The sequence below is a fragment of the Littorina saxatilis genome, linkage group LG7 (assembly GCF_037325665.1).
Source record: "Littorina saxatilis isolate snail1 linkage group LG7, US_GU_Lsax_2.0, whole genome shotgun sequence".
Classification (NCBI taxonomy): domain Eukaryota; kingdom Metazoa; phylum Mollusca; class Gastropoda; order Littorinimorpha; family Littorinidae; genus Littorina; species Littorina saxatilis.
Window position 1 is genome coordinate 35,390,850 of NC_090251.1, and position 16,199 is coordinate 35,407,048.

A 16,199-nucleotide genomic window follows, 5' to 3' on the forward strand; every position below is an offset into this window, starting at 1 on the left:
GTGTGTGTGTGTGTGTGTGTGTGTGTGTGCATGCATGTGATCCACTCATCTACAGGAAACTCAAACAAGGAAGGTTGGGAATCCCTCTAAGTTAAAGGCACAGTCCTTCCCTTCAAAACAGTTCACCATCTCATATGAGACAAGTCTTCACGTGGCATAAGGCCATAAGATCAGAGGAAGAAAGGGACGCAAGTGCTTTAAAATACTGACTGCTTCTTGTCTAGAGAGATACCTTTTTTATGAATGCATTTCACGGAAAGTTACAAGTGTTCATTAAGAAATTAACTCTAAAAAGACGCACTCAGTCTGTTTATGTTTGGTATGTGTCCAAGTGGAGGGCTGGGATAATCCCATGTGGAATTGAGGCCATACTCGAGATTGTTTTCACAGGAAGGACTGTATCTGTAATTATCATGTAAGGGAACAAGCGGTGTGCTGTATCTGGTTTTCAACACACACACACACACACACACACACACACACACACACACACACACACACACACACACGCGCGCGCGCGCACGCACGCACGCACGCACACGCACACGCACACACACACACACGCACACGTGTCAAAGCATCTAACCTTTCAACAGTGCATTTTTTAAAGCTGCTTCTTCCTCCAAAACGAGATTCAATTTCCAAGCGGGTAATTATGCAGATCAAACCTAAATACTGGATGAAATTAACACCAACTTTAACGGATATGCAATATGATGTGTCGACTGCAGCCGGTGCAAAAACTTGTTGAACGCAATTCGAGTAATTCAACACGTCAACACAATTAAATATGCCTTTCTTCCTATACGATCAATAACTATAGGCCATTATTTGTGATGGGAGAATTCTTCCACTTGGACATGCCTTTGTCTGATTTGTTTTTTTCTCTCGAATAGTGACATTGTCGTTACGAACACAACAAATATATCACACACAAAATACACACACACACAAAAAAAAAAAAATCATACTCAGTCTCAATATGTTTTATTTGTGTCCAAGTGGCAGGATGCTCTGATCCCAAGTAAAAGACGTGATGGATCTGTGGTGACCTACTGCAAGGTCTACACTCAAGCATGCACCTGTAAACGCTACCAGCCCCAGATGTAGTGCACATGCACTAACTTATTCTACGTCAATGTTCAGGAAACCACACGTTTGATTATAACGAGAAGCGAATTAAAACTAATGTTTACAAACCGCTTGTGCCTCTGCCAACATTAGTTCAAGCACTCAAGCCAACAGCGCAATAATCCAGTCATGCATCAGCATTCATCAGTAAGGAGAAGCATAACAACAGTGAGCTAAAATACGCACATTTTCCTCGGGGGTGTACCTGACGGAGGAAAGAATGTTGTGAGGGACGAATTCACTTCCCGGTTAAACTACAGCTTGAACAGATTTGTTTATATCGGGCAATGACTCAGACTGTACACGGACACCTTCAGTCAAGTCTGTCTGCGCAGTTGATACAACTTTAACTTAACATGAACAGTGTTGTTTGATTTGGCAGCTATACAGTCAAAAAACAAAACAAAGAGGAGGCACTATTACACATTCTTTAGTTGAAACGGGCAGAAGTGTACTCAACAGCGGACAGGATTTAACTAGCATGAATGTTGTAGAGTAGGTGTTACCAGGTTGAACAGTCATATTTCACTGCTAGCGACAATATTACGATGGATAAAGTGAGAAGCACGACAGTTGTTTTTGGAATCGTGTTCACTTTGACTGTGTTCAAAGTTACCTTGGTTGTCTCTCAAGAAAAGTAAGTGAACTGCACGCCTTTATTGTCTTAAATATTCATCTCAAAGCTGTTTTGTCTGTCTGTGCTTCTGTATGCCTGTCTACACGAGAGTTTATATGACTTGTCATAAAGTCATTTACGTTTCAAAGTTTGGGTTGGCAATGCTGATACATGTCCATGATGTTTTAACACACGTCAACATATTGTTCACACTCCTCACGCTATCACACACATCATGTAGCCCACACCTGGAGTTGTTGTTCGTGCCGCTGAATTTTATTTCAGCGACTTTTGCATACCATATAATTATTTGTATGCATCCACGTTATATGTTCTTCTTTTTTTTCAAATTTGTTTCAATACTTTTCCGCAACTTGTGGCGGAGACCGACAACAAATTTTTACTTCCATATAACCAATCTTCACAATGTGGCGGTAAAATCGCCATTCAGCAGAAACAAAGAAAACAGGCATAGATTCATAATGCAAATTTGTGCTTAGCCAACCCGACTTCCCAACGTAAATGCAAGTGGCAGGTGGGGATGGTGGTGGTTCGATGCAAACTTGTCCGTGCTGTAGCGTCCCTTTTTGAGAAGTGGCCTTGACCCTTGATAGCAAATCTATCATGACAAGAAAGGTGGACTAGGCCAGTGGACTAAAAATAAAATGGGATCGGTCTTGAGACCTGTAACTAACTCCTCAACTTAAATTTCATTTATGACTTGTCATAAAGTCATTTACGTTTCAAAGTTTGGGTTGGCAATGCTGATACATGTACATGATGTTTTAACACACGTCAACATATTGTTCACACTCCTCACGCTATCACACACATCATGTAGCCCACACCTGGAGTTGTTGTTCGTGCCGCTGAATTTTATTTCAGCGACTTTTGCATACCATATAATTATTTGTATGCATCCACGTTATATGTTCTTCTTTTTTTTCAAATTTGTTTCAATACTTTTCCGCAACTTGTGGCGGAGACCGACAACAAATTTTTACTTCCATATAACCAATCTCCACAATGTGGCGGTAAAATCGCCATAAACCTGTCTGTAATGATACCTTCTCAGGTGTCATCGCAGAGAGGTACCGCCACGAAAAGAAACAGTTTTAGCAGACCCAGAATTTAAACGCGAACAACAACTCCATGCAATGAGGGCCCGTCGCCCTACCGCAGTTTACTCGTTCTGTACATATCAATGGGATTTATCACTTTTTAAAAATTGGTTGTTATCAGCACTGGGGAGTCACATTTGTGCCCTCTCCGCTTACTGCTTCTCTCTTGCTTCACGCTCCATGCCAAATATACATATCATATGACTAGCAAGTCACTAACCTGTACATGTCCATGCCAATTGACAAAGAAAATTGGTTTGTTTCATAGCAACTGGAGAGTCACCTTTGTGCCCTCTCCGATTACTTCAACCATGCCGGACCCATCCATCCAAACATCTTGACTAGGCAGTTATTCATAATATACATATCTACACGTCCTGAATGGCCAAATACTTGTAATGGACATATTCATAGCCAACACATTGTTTTGTTTCAGCTTTCACAGCATTTGAAAAGTCACATTTGTGCCCTCTCCGTTTACTGCTTCTGCCTCACCGACCATGTATCGCCCTAAAATTACAACATCATCATTTGTATCGCAGCAATTGGAGAGTCACATTTGTGCCCTCTCCGTTTACTGCTTCTGCTTCGCCAACTAGCTGTACCTGACTAGCCCTTTACTCATTATGTACATCCGCCGAGTGCTCCAAGCAAACAAACAACCATCTTAAACAAAAATTGGACCACACAAAAATCACCCAAAAAATCAACATCATCATTTGTTTCGCAGCAATTGGAAAATCACATTTGTGCCCTCTCCGTTTGCTGCTTCATAAGTGCGGGTATTACCTTATTAGACTATTGGGATACTTATCCTGTACCTGTCTCTGATCGCCCTAGTACCCCTCCCCGCCTCTTGCCTGATCCAGTTTTGACTACTCTGCTACTTTGTTTATTCTGATGTAGGCATTAAATGCCCCCGACGCCCATCTGCCTGCATGCCTGATCTGTAGCTGTGCGTCTGACGCCCCAGTAGCTGCTAAGTGGGTAGCTGAACCAATTCTAAAGCTATGAGATGTATACTGTTCATCCTGGTACCCTGCGAACTTGAGGGCCGCTCTCAACTCTGTTGCAAAATTCCCCCTGGAGACTGCTTCCCCATTTTGTAATGTGAACAACGGTCCAGGATTGCTACCACGCATTACCATGTATTGATGTAGAGAGCTCACTGCGCACGACAATTCCTCGCCGGTACTTGCTTTCGGGATATGTCGGACCACCGTGCCTTTGCTGTGTTTGTACTGCTTGAAATGGATTTGTACGTCTTGACTGCTCAAGACTACGTCCTGCACTTGTAGGTTATTTTTTGATGCGGTCATTTCTCCTAATCGTAACAGAGCCCGAAACGCGAGAGTACACATAGCTCTAAATCTACATCTATTGAACTGACTGGACAATGTGTTGCTGCTGGCGTTCACGATGGTATTTAGCATCGGTAAGGTAATAGGCAGTCTAGAATCCACTGTGCCTTTCAGTTTACGGCAACCCGTCAACATCTTTTTTATGAAGAACGACTCGCTGGGGTCTGGCATTTTGGTCATTTTATGAATGAAACTGATGGCCGAAACTGCTGAAGTTATGGAACTGGGAGCGTAATTATCCTCGAATAATGAGGCAATAAATCTCGCCACTGTCGACTCAGACACGGGGATTTGGAGTGCTACGCCTTTTTGGTTACAAAAGGTATGTAGCTGGGTCCATGTACGCTTGTAGGCCTGCACTGTACTATCGGATACTGACGCGGTTGCCAGCGCCTGCGCCGTGGCGTCTAACCCAGCGAAGCCGGCAGCGGAGGCACTCTGGTTGGTAGCGATGCTGCTACCGGGCAAAGGGATCGAAAACGCTGCACCTGCAACCGAGATAGCGCATCAGCCACTGAGTTATCTTTTCCTCGCACATGTTTTGCCGTTAGAGTTAAATTTAACTCCAAGCACTTCAACACGAGTCTACGCACCAGGACCATCACTATCGGTTCTTTCGAAGTCTGTTTGCTAAGGACCGATACCAGGGCGCTATTATCAGTGTGTAGAATGAGCTGTTTATTTTCTAGATCTCTCCCCCAAGTCTCAACAGCCATAACTATGGGATACAATTCAAGCAGCGTGATGTTTTGTTTTGTCCACCATTCGGACCATTTTCCACAAAACCAGGCTGAGCCAAATATGGCGCCATAGCCTATCGACCCTGATGCATCAGTGTATAAGTTCACTTCGTGACATGGGACCTGCCTAAGATCCTGAAACAAACATTTCCCATTGTGCCCTTCCAAAAAAGCAAGCCATAACCTCAAATCCTCCTTTACCTCCTTGGTAAGCCTTATCCTGAAATGGGGAGCCTTCACCCCAATGGTTAGGTCGATCAGTCTGCGTAGAAATGGCCGCCCAGGGATAATCACCTCACATGCAAAGTTTAACAGCCCGAGTATTGCCTGAAGTTGACGGAGGGTAGCTTTGGGACATGCTAACAGTTGTGAAATTTCATTCGTACATTTTGTCAGTTTTTCAACTGGCAAACGTACCTCTTCTTCTACAGTATCTATTTCGAATCCCACGAAGGACATGGTTGTCTGTGGACCAAATGTTTTTTCCGGAGACATGGGTAGGCCTAAATCTGAACACATTTCCAAAAAACTCCTTAACTGAAAAGTCCCTACTTCCTTGGACACAGATGCAAGGAAAAAATCATCCAAGATGTGCACCATATTTAACCCCAGCTTCTTTCTCCCTATCCATTCTACGGCCGAGCTGAATGCCTCAAAGATCTTACACGAGGCCGAACATCCCATTTGTAGCGCCAGATCCACATAAAAACAGCCCTTCCACTGAAATACAAACAAATGGTATTCGTCCGGATGCACCGGTATTATCCGAAATGCATGCTTTACATCCGTTTTGCACATAAAAGCTTTTGCACATAGAGTTCTGACAACCATTATTGCCTCTTCTATCGTGGCATATCTTACATGCGAGTGTTCCGGACCTATCCCATCGTTGATCGATTGGCCCTCTGGGAAAGAAAGGTGATGTATCATCCTGAATTCTCCTTTGGTCTTCTTTTCTACTAGACCTACTGGGGAACACTGAAACTGTGGAAAAGGGGGGCTTACGAAAGGACCGTGCATCCGGCCTGCTGAAATTTCTTTTTTGATGTGTTGGTCCACTACTTGGGGTTGCAGAGCTGCCGACTTTAAATTTTTGTGAACTATGCTGGTAACTTTCCCCTGAAACCCCACCCTAAACCCGTGCCTAAACCCATCTAACAGAAACTCTGCCTTTTTGCTATCATATCCCTCTAACCAGAAAGCCAATCGATCCACGCTGACAGGGGTCGGTACATTTTTAGTGGCTGGTTGATGGTCCGGAGCCTTTGGAGGAGGGAAAGGGCCGATCCCCAGACTTTTCGGGGCATTTAGAACCCTGGTGCTTCCCCCTCTTGCAGTGGTAGCACAAGTGACTGAACCGGCAAGCATCCCTGTTACATGCACCCCTGGTGTGGAAAGGGTAACAGTAATTTTTGGGGATGCTGTTCTGGCCAGTCCTGGTCGCTTGCGCTGAGGATACCCGTCCCCCAATGAATCTGAGGCGAGCCTCTGTGTACAGGTTTGGACAGGCATCCCCCCACTGCAGACGGCCCTGCTCTACCAGCCTCCTAAATGCCCTATCGTATGTCGCCCAATCGGCCCCATCCCGCATCAGGTTTTCCACGTGACGGTAGTGCACCGCCAGCCCTTGTGCCTTGGTAGTGAATTTTGCCAGGTAAATTGACCCGAATATGTTCCATGCTGACCTCCACTTCTCCGCAGTCAGTGAGGTGGTCTTGGCAGAGGTCTCACTAATCCGGACGGAGGGCCCATCCTCTGCACTGTCTATTCTAAGATTAAAGGCGCGCGGTTCGTCCTGTTTGAGCAACAGCGCCAGGTCGATTGCCTCGCCGCTCCACACGCGCGACTTGATTTTGTCGCCCACAAAGAGATCAACCGGAATTAAGGGCCCGGGCTCACCTGCAATCTGCTGTACCAGGCTTGCGCTACCCCCGCATTGTGGCGTTGGCAGCTGTGCTGCTGGCCCTTGTAGTGGCGCTGCTGTTGACTGCAGCGTTGATGTTGTTGCCGGTGCTGTTGGTTCTGCCGTTCCCTGCTGCCCCGCGATGTGTTGGACTTGTGCAGCCAGCGCTCGATTCTCCTGCCGCAGCTGTTCCTGTCCTTCAGATAGCCTCCGGAGTTCTGCCAGGACAGCTTCAATCGGTGACGCCTGTGTTACCGTGTTGTCGGCCGCCTGGTGTTGGGAAGCAGCGCTTGCCGTGGCATTCGGTCGGGTCCTAGCCGGCCGCTTCGAGGTTGCTGGCTTTCTTGGCGGCATCTTGTGATTTCTGCTGATAATGAAATAATTGCAGTATCACTGTGGGTGTTCCCTTATTAAAGACCCACCCCCACCATCTAATGTGTCGGATACTGGTTGTCCACCGATTCTGCAGCTGCAATAAATTAAACACTTCAATCTTACTCTGATTATGTGGCATGCCGCCGCCGACTGCTTTCTGCCTGAAATAGTCAATGTCAGATGTAATTTATTGGTGGATTTGTCTCCATTAACTCTCATAGTCATAAGCAACCACACATGGTCTTAGTCTATCATGAGACTGACCGCCCTGAATTTTCTTACAACTGCTATCTGGTCTTCTGTCAACAGCCCCACCCCGGCTGTGACTCCATAGCACGCACTCATGTTCTGAGTCTATGACCGACCGCATTAAAATTTCTTATCGCTAATACCTGGTCTCATGTCATCAGCACACACACCGGCTGTGACTCCATAGCACACACACATGCTCTGAGTCTATGACCGACCGCCCTGAAATTTTCTTATCGCTAATACCTGGTCTCATGTCATCAGCACACACACCGGCTGTGACTCCATAGCACACACACATGCTCTGAGTCTATGACCGACCGCCCTGAAAGTTCTTATCGCTAATACCTGGTCTCATGTCATCAGCACACACACCGGCTGTGACCCCATAGCACACACACATGCTCTGAGTCTATGACCGACCGCCCTGAAATTTCTTATCGATAATACCTGGTCTCATGTCATCAGCACACACACCGGCTGTGACTCCATAGCACACACTCATGCTCTGAGTCTATGACCGACCGCCCTGAAATTTCTTATCGCTAATACCTGGTCTCATGTCATCAGCACACACACCGGCTGTGACCCCATAGCACACACACATGCTCTGAGTCTATGACCGACCGCCCTGAAATTTCTTATCGATAATACCTGGTCTCATGTCATCAGCACACACACCGGCTGTGACTCCATAGCACACACTCATGCTCTGAGTCTATGACCGACCGCCCTGAAATTTCTTATCGCTAATACATGGTCTCATGTCATCAGCACACACACCGGCTGTGACTCCATAGCACACACACGTGCTCTGAGTCTATGACCAACCGCCCTGAAATTCCTTATCGCAAGTACCTGGTATCATGGGACATCAATACCGTAACCCTTACCACTATTACTGGCATGGAAGTAGGCTCCCCAAAAAAAGGGGCCAAAACGCCCCGTCCTATACTACTGCCTTTTAGTTCTCTGTATCTGTATCTGTAAGTTACCCTACACTTGTGGGAGTTGTGTACCAGAATCACTCGTGCTGTTTACCTGACACTGACAGTGAAACCTTGTTCCACTTGTAATGTAACTGTTTTTCTGACAGACCCTTTTAACAACCCATTGCCCTGCCAACGTGCAAAACAGCTTTTTTCAATGATTTATACAGTCTGCACTGCCCGCACGGTGCCAGGTGCACCCCATCAGCTAGGAAGCTGCGCCTCAGTGTGTTATATTTCTGGGCATTCTGTTGAGGAAAGAAGACAAAATCATGTGTCCAGAAGAACAACCCCGCCGTGTTATTCACTTCTGCGGCCAGCTTTTCGTTCACCTCTTGGGCCTTGGTATTGTAGTCCTCATGCATTGCACGCCCCTTCCCTGTAGTATGAAATCGAGGCATTAGTTGACATATCATGACCGCTCTGATGTGGAACTTCGTCTTCAAATGCGTGGCTGTCGCCAACAATTGAGCAGCGATCAGTTCTGCCGAGTCCCTGGGGGAAATATCGTTATCCCCAATCAACAAAATCAACAACTCAGTCGAGTGACTAATCATATGGTCGGCAGCCTCACAAAGATTTTTTATCTTCCAGCCTCCGACCCCCTTCATGGACACCTTGCATTGCTGAAATCCAAAATGAGTATCCACTAGCCCATCCCTCTCAGCGAACTCGCTAAGTCTTCGCACAAACGAATGACCGTACACCATGATATTCCCCCACTTGCAGGATGACCTAGATTCCGCTGATCTAGCCATTGTTTTCCGAACAAAGACCTGTAGTTATGCTCAACGCTAACTACACTGATCACCACAGTTTTTTCCCCAAAAAATTGCGTCAATTACCCCTCAACCTTACGAGGTATAACTTGACCACATAAAAACATCAAATTCAATACTTATTCCTTCGAACCACGTCGAATCCCCTTTGATGCAAACTTGTCCGTGCTGTAGCGTCCCTTTTTGAGAAGTGGCCTTGACCCTTGATAGCAAATCTATCATGACAAGAAAGGTGGACTAGGCCAGTGGACTCAAAATAAAATGGGATCGGTCTTGAGACCTGTAACTAACTCCTCAACTTAAATTTCATATATGTGTGTCTGTATGCTTGCCTATATAGAGAATACTACATGGCTTGCTGTGTCGTACCAGATTTACACGAGTTGGGTTTTTTTAATATTGAACTGCGAGCGAAAGCGAGCTGTTCACTATTTGAAAAAGCAATGAGTGTAAATCTGGTACGACACAGCAAGCCATGTAGTATTCTGTTTATCCTACAAACTGTACGTACGTGTATTTTACTGAAAATGTCCTGCAGTCGAGGCAGCTAAATTGAAGACGCTTGTTTTGGAACCTCGATCTTTTCTAAAGCCTCGTGCAACCTATTACGTCAAAGCAAAGAAACGTAACTCTGAAAGTGTGGCGTGACGTGTTAGTTCTAAAGATTCATCGATGGTAATTAGCGAGCGCAATTTGTGTTTCTATAATGACGTTTGTCTCGGTGACGTTGGTATCATAAGCAGCGGAAAAACAGGTCCCTGCCAGATTTGCTTGACATGACCTCATTTACATGATATACACACGTGTGATTTGAACGATTATTATCTCACGGGTGTCTCTCTCACGTATGTAGGATAAATGATTGTTTGTCTGGCCTTTCTGTGTTCATCTGTGAAGAGCTTTTCAGTCTCTCCAGTACTATTCACATGGTTACATTAGACACACTCAATTTTCTTTGCATCTTTATTTGAGGGCTTTAGCAAACACAGTAGTGCCCAAAACATAGAAGTCATGCTTACACTTATTTGTTTTGATTTTGTCTTCCAGCACCGCCAGTCTACAAGGGAACAATTACAAACAAGGTAATGTATTTTCAGTTAAAACATGTCCCTACCTCGATCAAACATAAGCCTTCCCCTCACAAAAGTCGACCCGTTCTTGTATTGTATTGTATGGGGAGATTTATATAGCGCTTGACGTGACGTTTTCTCTAAGCGCTTTACATATTAATTTCTGCCGTGTGAGATGGAATTGTTTACACAATATATCACGCATTCACATCGGCCAGCAAACCTCAAGCCTATTAGGGCGAGCATGCACCTTTCACGGCCTTTATTCCAAGTCACACGGGTATTTGGTGGACATTTTTAGCTATGCCTATACAATTTTGCCAGGAAATACCCTTTTGTCAATCGTGCTGACCCCCGCTTATGTCATTCGGTATATCAATAACATTTACACAAATACAAAGATGTGGAGACAAGAGAATTGTTTTGATAGGCATGCCTTGCAGACTGTTGTGAAGAGTACATTCACATTGTGACACCCTACATTTGTGCAGTTCCTTGTGGTTTTGTGAACGGATTGTGTGGATGGACATATCTTAATCCTGACGCTCCGTGGACCAGAATACATGACTGCAAAGAGTACTCCTTGTGGTCTACGTCTGTCTGTAAGAGAGGTATGGTTGACAAAATGGACACAACTAATGCAGTGTCATTAGCAAAAGTAGCAACAATTGCAAACAAGCGTGCACACAAAGACCATATGTGGCCATTTCTGCGAAAAGGGACATTCTTGATCTAAGCCTCTGATTGGAGAAACGCGGGGTCAAAGTTAGAGCAAAATGTAAACAAACTTTGCTGTGCTGACTGATGCCCACTTCAAGTTGAATTTCTAAAATGTTCAATGAATTATCAGCGATAGTACAATGAACAGCAATTTAAAGTAATGGAAAATAGTCTGGATCAACATTACAAACTTCTAAAAATGTTTATGTTCATTCCTCCTCAGGAAAAACACATCGAACCGATGACAAGTTGACTGCAATGATGCCGAAAATGGCGACAGAGTGTTTTGTTGTGCTTCGAGAAACATGTTTTCGTCGCTGGTTTTGGTCAAGTTAAAACAACTTACCTATTTTTTGTTTAATGTTTGACAGTAAGCTTAATATAAACTTTCATCTGGAAGCACATTCAGCAAAGTGATGTAGCCAAATCATCACACAGCTACATTTCACTAGACGTACCTATACGCATAGTTCAGGTAGATCTGACTTTCACGCGACCGTAGCACTGTACGAAAAAGTAGACGACAAACGCAGTTGCCCGATGAAGAACAGTTACTCCCCGTTTTCATCTTTAGTTGCTTCCCTTGCTATAGTTGCTGATATAAATTAGATCAGTGGTTACTGACTCGGGCATTCTGTTCTTTACAGCTGTGAATTCTGATAGTGGAAGGGCAAGTCAGTCTTCTCAGTTGAACACGGAATGTTCTGCTGACAGAAGTCACTTTGGGATAAGACAACGATTTTGTTGACGAGGTCAATGCTGTTGATTCAGAATAATTTTGTTGCACTTCGCCCGGACATTTGTGACTCCGAAGTCGAAGCAGATACTTTGATCACGATGGTGTTGTCATCGTTCATGATGACAACGCACACTACTAATCGGTTAAAGAGTTCTCCAAGAGCATAGGCCTATTGCGAAGCAAGGTCTTCCTCTTCCTGATCGTTTGAATGCCCGGACATCGTAAATGAGAACCTGTTGCTCTTACCGTTTGCTGTCTCCACTTAGATCTATGACAGGCTACAATTTCAGGTAAGTTACCATATAGACTGCAGTGTGTGTGTGTGTGTGTGTGTGTGTGTGTGTGTTTTGTGTGTGTGTGTGTGTGTGTGTATGTGTGTGCGCGCGCAGCTTTTGTGTGTGTGTGTGTGTTTGTTGTGTGAGGGTTTCTGTGTGTGTGTGTGTGTGTGTGTGTGTGTGTGAGTGTGTGTGTGTGTGAGCGTAGAGAGAGAGAGAGAGAGAGAGAGAGAGAGAGAGAGAGAGAGAGAGAGAGAGAGAGAGGGGTAGATAGAGGAAGAGAGATGATAATGACGATGATGATTTTGATGATGATGATGATGATGATGATGATGATGATGATGATGATGATGATGATGATGATGATGATGATGATGATGATGGTCCCCCCGCGGGTTAGGGGGAAGAATTTACCCGATGCTCCCCAGCATGTCGTAAGAGGCGACTAACGGATTCTGTTTCTCCTCTTACCCTTGTTAAGTTTTTCTTGTATAGAATATAGTCAATTTTTGTAAAGATTTTAGTCAAGCAGTATGTAAGAAATGTTAAGTCCTTTGTACTGGAAACTTGCATTCTCCCAGTAAGGTAATATATTGTACTACGTTGCAAGCCCCTGGAGCAAATTAGTGCTTTTGTGAACAAGAAACAATTGACAAGTGACTCTATCCCATCTCACCCCTTTCCCCGTCGCGATATAACCTTCGTGGTTGAAAACGACGTTAAACACCAAATAAAGAAAGAAAAGAAAGAAAGATGATGGCGGTGGTGGTATGTGTGTACGTGTAGTATGTTTTTAAACTCCTCTTTTTTTTATATTTAGTCAAGTTTTGACTAAATATTTTAACATCGAGGGGGAATCGAAACGAGGGTCGTGGTGTATGTGTGTGTGTGTGTGTGTATGTGTGTGTGTGCGTGCGTGTAGAGCGATTCAGACCAAACTACTGGACCGATCTTTATGAAATTTGACATGAGAGTTCCTGGGATTGATATCCCCATACGTTTTTTTCATTTTTTTGATAAATGTCTTTGATGACGTCATATCCGGCTTTTCGTGAAAGTTGAGGCGGCACTGTCACGCCCTCATTTTTCAACCAAATTGGTTGAAATTTTAGTCAAGTAATCTTCGACGAAGCCCGGGGTTCGGTATTGCATTTCAGCTTGGTGGCTTAAAAATTAATTAATGACTTTGGTCATTAAAAATCTGAAAATTGTAAAAAAAAATAAAAATTTATAAAACGATCCAAATTTACGTTTATCTTATTCTACATCATTTGCTGATTCCAAAAACATATAAATATGTTATATTCGGATTAAAAACAAGCTCTGAAAATTAAATACATAAAAATTATTATCAAAATTTTTTTTTCGAAATCAATTTAAAAACACTTTCATCTTATTCCTTGTCGGTTCCTGATTCCAAAAATATATAGATATGATATGTTTGGATTAAAAACACGCTCAGAAAGTTAAAACGAAGAGAGGTACAGAAAAGCGTGCTATGCAGCATAGCGTAACCACTACCCCGCTCGCGCGCTCTTCTTGTCAATTTCACTGCCTATGCCGTGAGCGGTGGACCACGAGTATACGGTCTTGCTGCGTTGCATTGCGTTCAGTTTCATTCTGTGAGTTCGACAGCTACTTGACTAAATATTGTATTTTCGCCTTACGCGACTTGTTATTATATTTAGTCAAGTTTTGACTAAATATTTTAACATCGAGGGGGAATCGAAACGAGGGTCGTGGTGTATATGCGTGTGTGTGTGTGTGCGTGTGTGTGTGTGTGTAGAGCGATTCAGACTAAACTACTGGACCGATCTTTATGAAATTTGACATGAGAGTTCCTGGGTATGAAATCCCCGAACGTTTTTTTCATTTTTTTGATAAATGTCTTTGATGACGTCATATCCGGCTTTTCGTGAAAGTTGAGGCGGCACTGTCACGCCCTCATTTTTCAACCAAATTGGTTGAAATTTTGGTCAAGTAATCTTCGACGAAGCCCGGGGTTCGGTATTGCATTTCAGCTTGGTGGCTTAAAAATTAATTAATGACTTTGGTCATTAAAAATCGGAAAATTGTAAAAAAAAATAAAAATTTATAAAACGATCCAAATTTACGTTTATCTTATTCTCCATCATTTGCTGATTCCAAAAACATATAAATATGTTATATTCGGATTAAAAACAAGCTCTAAAAATTAAATATATAAAAATTATTATCAAAATTAAATTGTCCAAATCAATTTAAAAACACTTTCATCTTATTCCTTGTCGGTTCCTGATTCCAAAAACATATAGATATGATATGTTTGGATTAAAAACACGCTCAGAAAGTTAAAACAAAGAGAGGTACAGAAAAGCGTGCTATCCTTCTTAGCGCAACTACTACCCCGCTCTTCTTGTCAATTTCACTGCCTTTGCCATGAGCGGTGGACTGACGATGCTACGAGCATACGGTCTTGCTGAAAAATGGCAGCTACTTGACTAAATATTGTATTTTCGCCTTACGCGACTTGTTTAAACATTGTTACTCTCTTTCTCTCAGTTTGCTGGCGTGGAACAGCAAACAAGTCCAGCAATTCACCGGACAGTGCAACAACAAAAGACAGAAGTGCCTGGCCACAAAGCAGGTGTTCGACAGAATGGGGCAACAGCAATGTCCAACCGGTTCCAGTTCAAAGGAAATCAGCATGGTTTACCCTTGGGACTTTGCTCAGTAGGTTAAGACATATTAATACTTTACAATTTGTCAGTACTTTAAAACAAGTCGCGTAAGGCGAAAATACAATATTTAGTCAAGTAGCTGTCGAACTCACAGAATGAAACTGAACGCAACGCAACGCAGCAAGACCGAAAACTCGTAGCATCGTCACTCCACCGCCCGTGGCGAAGGCAGTGCACGTGGAATTGACAAGAAGAGCGGGGTATTCGTTGCGCTGAGAAGGATAGCACGCTTTTCTGTACCTCTCTTCGTTTTAACTTTCTGAGCGTGTTTTTAATCCAAACATATCATATCTATATATTTTTGGAATCAGGAACCGACAAGGAATAAGATGAAAGTGTTTTTAAATTGATTTCGAAAAAAAAAATTTGATAATAATTTTTATATATTTAATTTTCAGAGCTTGTTTTTAATCCAAATATAACATATTTATATGTTTTTGGAATCAGCAAATGATGGAGAATAAGATAAACGTAAATTTGGATCGTTTGATAAATTTTTATTTTTTTTTACAATTTTCAGATTTTTAATGACCAAAGTCATTAATTAATTTTTAAGCCACCAAGCTGAAATGCAATACCGAACCCCGGGCTTCGTCGAAGATTACTTGACCAAAATTTCAACCAATTTGGTTGAAAAATGAGGGCGTGACAGTGCCGCCTCAACTTTCACGAAAAGCCGGATATGACGTCATCAAAGACATTTATCAAAAAAATGAAAAAAACGTTCGGGGATTTCATACCCAGGAACTCTCATGTCAAATTTCATAAAGATCGGTCCAGTAGTTTAGTCTGAATCGCTCTACACACACACACACACAGACAGACAGACAGACGCACATACACCACGACCCTCGTTTCGATTCCCCCTCGATGTTAAAATATTTAGTCAAAACTTGACTAAATATAACAAGTCGCGTAAGGCGAAAATACAATATTTAGTCAAGTAGCTGTCGAACTCACTGAATGAAAGTGAACGCAATGCCATTTTTCAGCAAGACCGTATACTCGTAGCATCGTCAGTCCACCGCTCATAGCAAAGGCAGTGAAATTGACAAGAAGAGCGGGGTAGTAGTTGCACTAAGAAGGATAGCACGCTTTTCTGTACCTCTCTTTGTTTTAACTTTCTGGGCGTGTTTTTAATCCAAACATATCATATCTATATGTTTTTGGAATCAGGAACCGACAAGGAATAAGATGAAAGTGTTTTTAAATTGATTTGGACAATTTAATTTTGATAATAATTTTTATATATTTAATTTTCAGAGCTTGTTTTTAATCCGAATATAACATATTTATATGTTTTTGGAATCAGCAAATGATGGAGAATAAGATAAACGTAAATTTGGATCGTTTTATAAATTTTTATTTTTTTTTACAATTTTCAGATTTTTAATGACCAAAGTCATTAATT

The 16,199-nt window shown here is 42.9% G+C and overlaps 1 protein-coding gene across 1 annotated transcript in view; it reads left to right on the plus strand.

Annotated features, from left to right (window-relative positions):
- Nucleotides 1-1,441: 1,441 nt before the first annotated feature.
- LOC138971305 (uncharacterized) overlaps nt 1,442-16,199 on the plus strand; it is a 42,147-nt gene continuing 27,389 nt past the window's right edge. Inside the window, exons 1-3 of the mRNA XM_070344022.1 lie at nt 1,442-1,768; nt 10,312-10,346; nt 10,826-10,945. Of these exons, the coding sequence (XP_070200123.1) occupies nt 1,680-1,768; nt 10,312-10,346; nt 10,826-10,945 (244 nt within the window). The 5' untranslated portion in view covers nt 1,442-1,679. The remainder of the gene's footprint in view (nt 1,769-10,311; nt 10,347-10,825; nt 10,946-16,199) is intronic.